At 42.7% G+C, this 4,971-nt stretch overlaps 1 protein-coding gene across 2 annotated transcripts in view; it reads right to left on the reverse strand.

Annotated features, from left to right (window-relative positions):
* The window catches only part of Slc33a1 (solute carrier family 33 member 1), a 20,565-nt gene extending 18,708 nt beyond the window's left edge, over nucleotides 1–1,857 (reverse strand). The window contains exon 1 of one of the 2 annotated variants that reach the window (XM_023699707.1): nucleotides 606–1,857. In XM_023699707.1, coding sequence (XP_023555475.1) covers nucleotides 606–1,380 — 775 coding nt within the window. In that variant the 5' untranslated portion in view covers nucleotides 1,381–1,857. The remainder of the gene's footprint in view (nucleotides 1–605) is intronic. The other variant, XM_023699708.1, reaches the window with a different exon arrangement.
* Nucleotides 1,858–4,971: the final 3,114 nt, after the last annotated feature.

Genomic DNA, 4,971 nt, shown 5'->3' on the forward strand with positions numbered 1-4,971 from the left:
AGCAGCTAAAGAAAAAAAAAATCTAAAGAACAAAGTCTTACATTAGCTCCAATGTAAAGCCTGACTCCTACAGATAGCCAATGGCTAGCAACTCTGGGCTCCTAAAGGTTCCTCTCCCCCATTCCTTGTTGGTAAGGCTCTTACTCACAGGAGGCCCTTAGAATCCTGATATCTAATCAGATCAGCAACATTTGCATGAATCAACCCTGCTCTGTTCACCAAAAGACTACAGGAGGACCTACTTGCATAAAACTAGGGTTGGAAAGGCATCAAAAAGCCGAGCGCTAGAAAACTCAATCCACCAAAACATATAATGGAAAATGTGAGCCAATGAACTAATTTTTTAAAAAAGATGCACGTGTATATTAAGCAAGTGCCCAAAGATCCCCAGATTCAAGAGTTTTGTTATTTTATCTGTTGTTTCTCCCTGTTTACTGATCAATTATGATTGCTTTGATATAGTCATCTTACTTTACTGACACTTCAAGGAAACCCACTTTAAAGAAACAGAAAACATAAATAAAATAATGAACTTCCCTTTAAAGAATCAAAACAATTCATAAATGTAAAAGAAGCCTAACAGCATAATAGCTAAAATATACTACCTGAAAGAGTAACGATTCCCTTGGGTTGAGGTTGAAACCGCAAATATTTGTTACAAAAGTCGGGAGATTCAAGAGCCAGAAACAAAACATTGCCCAAAAAATAACCTGCTGTTTGGCCCACCGAATTGCAAGTGGAAGCATAACCCACATTTTCCCGAGATAACATAGTTAACGCCCAACCATCCACCGCGATGTCCTGAGTGGCGGCCAGAAATTCAAACAAAAAGAATGTCACTGTGAGAGCAACCACATCTGGCGTTCTGCCATCAGTATTCCCGAGCAAATGATCCACTTGAGTGGATAAAAATATCATGAAGAGTCCTAATATATACTGTGTAGGGACAAGCCAAGATTTTCGGCGACCGAAATTCTTGAAGTAAACTGCATCAACCAATGGCGCCCAGAGCAACTTGAGACTAAAGGGCCAAAAGACAAAACTGAAGAAAGCTTGATCTGTATAGCTAACATTTTTGCTCTGCAAAATGAGTGGGATGCTCCCCGCTAGGCCTAAGGGGATGCCCTGAAGCACGTAAAGAAAGAGCAGTAGCAAAACGCTGCCAATTTCAGCTCGACAGCTCCGTGGGGATTTCAAGAAGTCACCAATGTCAGCGTTCCTCAGAAGCGCTTCTCTGTCCTCTTCCCCGCCCACCGAGTCTGACTGATTGTCATCCCAGCTGCCCGGCGGCAGAGGGCCGGTTTTCATATCCAGGGAATGGTTGAAAGTCCCGGGCCGCCGTTGGCGACTGTTGTCCTTGTGGGAGACGGTGGGCGACATATCAGCGACGATGCAGAGTCCCGTCTGTGGCGGGCCGAGGTTGAGCGTTTTGGATCTGTTCTAGTCCCAAGTCCAAGGGCAGTCGCTCTGGACCAGGGTCTCGGTGGCTTGAAGAGCGGGGACAAGGCGTGGAGCGACAAGGGCACTTCTTACTGTGGTCCAGAGTGCTGAAGCAGGGAGCCAGTCCCCTGGTTGGTGGCCCAGGCAGTGCCTGGGTAGGTGCCCCTGGAAACCGCTTCAAAGAAGCAGACCGAGGCTCCCCGGCAGCGGCGCCGGGCTCAGGACTGGACAAGGGGGCCGTGGTGCTGCGAGGAAAACCTGCTTCTAACTGCGGAGGACCGAAGGAGGGCGACCAAAAGGCCTAGCTCCCAACCCACTAACAGCTCTCGCCGCCACCAGTGCGGCAGACAGCACTTTCTCCACCGGACTCCAGAGGTACCAGACAACTTCCTGCCTCGCGCTTCAGGAAGTGATTCCCGCCTCAAATTGGTTCCCGCCTCAAATAGGTCCCCGCGTTGCCTCTGGAGCAAGCCAATCAGGATGCGCTGTAGCCGAGCTGAGAAACAGCGCTCAGTAGGAACCCTTCATCCGGGGACCTGAACCTTGGAGGAAGCTTAGCTCCGACGTACCGGGCGCACCGGGCACTCCAGCTCTGAGAGCGCGGTGCCCGGCTGGCCGGCGTGGGCTTCGGTCATTGGCGGGGGTTGCCACGTGACGGCGCTAGCGGCGGAATGGCGAGCCGCAGCCGGTGAGGCTCTGGGAGGCGCGGAGCATGTTGCTCGTCCTTCGGGGAAAGGCGAGGCCAAACTCTAGGCTGCGAAATGGGAGACACAGTTGTTCTTGTGGGCTGGGCAGCTAGAAAGGATAGAAGGCTGAGCAGTTCCGGTATCAGGAGGCCTCTGCTGAGGAGTTGCCAGGTTTTGTTTTTGTGTTGTTTTGTTTTTTGTTTTTTTTTGTCCATAATTTTATTGAGAAACAAATAGAAATGAGACAGTTTTAAATCAAATTGGTAGGACAGTTTCAATAATTAACACATTGCATACATTCTTCCTAGTGGTTAATTGCTGTACAAGATGTGGACATGATATTCTATGTACAAACACCATTAGAACAAATCCCTCTCTATTCATTAAGAGAATGTATATATCCATCCTAACCACTTTGAATACACAGATACAAAATGGACATTCATCTATATACCCTTTTTTTTTTGGTAAGTTCCATTATTTGAATATTATAGGTGTGTAAACTCAGTAAAATATTCTAAAAGAGTCCAGTACTCCATAATAGTATTGGGTCTTCCGCTTGACTGGCAAGGTCAGAAATTGTTGACCTGAGTCCCCTAGAGCTCAACATAACAGCATGGCTTTACTTCTTATATTTCGTTTTTATACTTTTCTGCTGAATGGTTAAGACCAAGGTAAAGCAGGACCTATGCAACAAGAGTTGTAGCTTTTGGGTCTGATAAGGTCAGTGAAATTCCCTCAGGATTTATCCTGAGATCCTGTACCTCAGATTGTAGAACCTTTGTCAGTGTCAGCCATGTGGATGAGTCACCGCCATTGCTTGGCCAATGTGCTCTCCGTGAAAGCCTGAGAGAATGTTTTCTCTCCATGTGACTCTCGTTAGGCACACTCTACATCATCGATCACTTTCCTCTTTGGCCCCATAATCTTCTTGATCAGAAAATTAGGGACACTACTGAGTTACATGACCTTACAGTACAAGTTCTCATATGTCCTGAGTCTTAATTGACCTTGGAAGGCTAGGGCCAAATGTTGGCTTTCCTTGTGGCCCTCCTTTCTCTCTAATTAGGTCTGCAAACTTAGGTTGTTAACCATCCACAAGACAAGCTTATTGTTATTACCATACAACTTAGGCTGTTAAGCTTAACCTCACTATCTGTCTGAATATCAAACATCTTAGGCATAACATGGAACAGGTATTTTTCATCAAGTATTGATATATTGAACTTTAAGTCCCTACTTAATATGATAAAAAAAATTTAAAAATTAGAATATATTTTAAAAATAGGCATAAAGAATTATATACTTCTTATGTTTACAGTTGCTAGGTTTTTCGGCAGGCCATTTCTCCAACGTAATGGAAGAAGTGGAGGGGAATTTCGTAACGGCTCCAGTTAGGTTAGTGCCTGGGATGAATTCTGCGACTGTACTCCTGTAGAAGGTCTTTTGTAAGCCACCATTCTGTTGGCACCTGTGCTTATGCATTTTAAGTTAGTTTTCCTTTCTTAGGCTTTTGACAGAGCATTACAAACATTTGAAAATATTGAGAAATCAGATTTAATATTTAAGTGATAGCCAAAACACAGATTTTCCAAGAATTTTATTAAATGGTCATGGTACAGTTTTCAGACATCAGTACTAATATGTACTGGAAGGATGAGGCCGGAAGATGCCAAGTTTGAGGTCAACCTGGGTAACACTGGAAACCCCTCCCCCAAAAGAAAAAATTGCACAACATCCCCCTGAAATTTAATTTTGCCTTGATTGTTATTCTGTGCATACACTGTGCTTAGCGTTTTTACTTAAAATTTCCTCCACAAGAATTTGAGTCGTTTTCTTTGTGTGTGTGTGTGTGTGTGTGTGTGTGTGTGTGTGTGTAAAGAAAATGGCAATTCTAAAGAATTCTTTAGAATATATATATATATATTTGGTGGAAGCGGGGGTTGAGTTCAGGCCCTTGCGCTCTCCAGGCAAGCACTTATTCTACTGAGCCATCTCCCCGGCCCCTCATTTATTGACAATAGCCTACAGGATTATTTAAATGAAACCAATCACAATTCAGTTAAACTACTCATGAAAGAAATTTAGATTGTTCTAGATTAAAGCTAACCTTACCTGTGCCTTGGACCAGTTAACCAAAATCTCATTTGTGATGAATATAAAATAGGATTTATAGTCTCTTATCTCAGAATGATAAAAGTTAATACAAATTATAGAGCCATACACAATAGATGGATCTTTTCAAAGATAAAATATTTAATGAGTTTATACTTATGTTTGATTTTTTTTCCTTAGCTTTAATTTGAAATAATTATGGATAATCAGGAAACAGTGAATGTGCTATTCACTCAGCTTCCCTCAAGGGTAAACATGTTAATTACAGTATATGGCAACAAATGACATGGTGGCTCCCACCTGTAGTCCCAGCACATAGGAGGCTGGGGCAAGAAGATCAGTGAGTTTGAGGCCAGCCTGAGCTATATAACAAGACCTTTTCTCAAAAATCTAAATGAATGTCTATGATACAACAATCCTAGGAAGTGTGAAAAAATTAATCACTGGTCTTAGGGTTCAGTAGTTTGTACCCTGTGCTGCCTCTTTAAGCATTACCCCATGGTGGTACCACACCTTTACTGTTGCACCATTATTAAAATAAGGGAGAAAATAACCATAAGAAATAGCATTATCTGTAATGCATAAAAAATACATTACCTGGAAAGTAATGATAGAAAAAAAAGAAAATATATTACCTATAAACAGTGTTTTCTATATACATGCATATATAATTGTATATATTTTCTATCAGCTATAAATATGATAAAGTATAACTAAAGGTAAGCCTATA

This window comes from Octodon degus, unplaced genomic scaffold, assembly GCF_000260255.1.
Source record: "Octodon degus isolate 3935 unplaced genomic scaffold, OctDeg1.0 scaffold00115, whole genome shotgun sequence".
NCBI lineage: Eukaryota > Metazoa > Chordata > Mammalia > Rodentia > Octodontidae > Octodon > Octodon degus.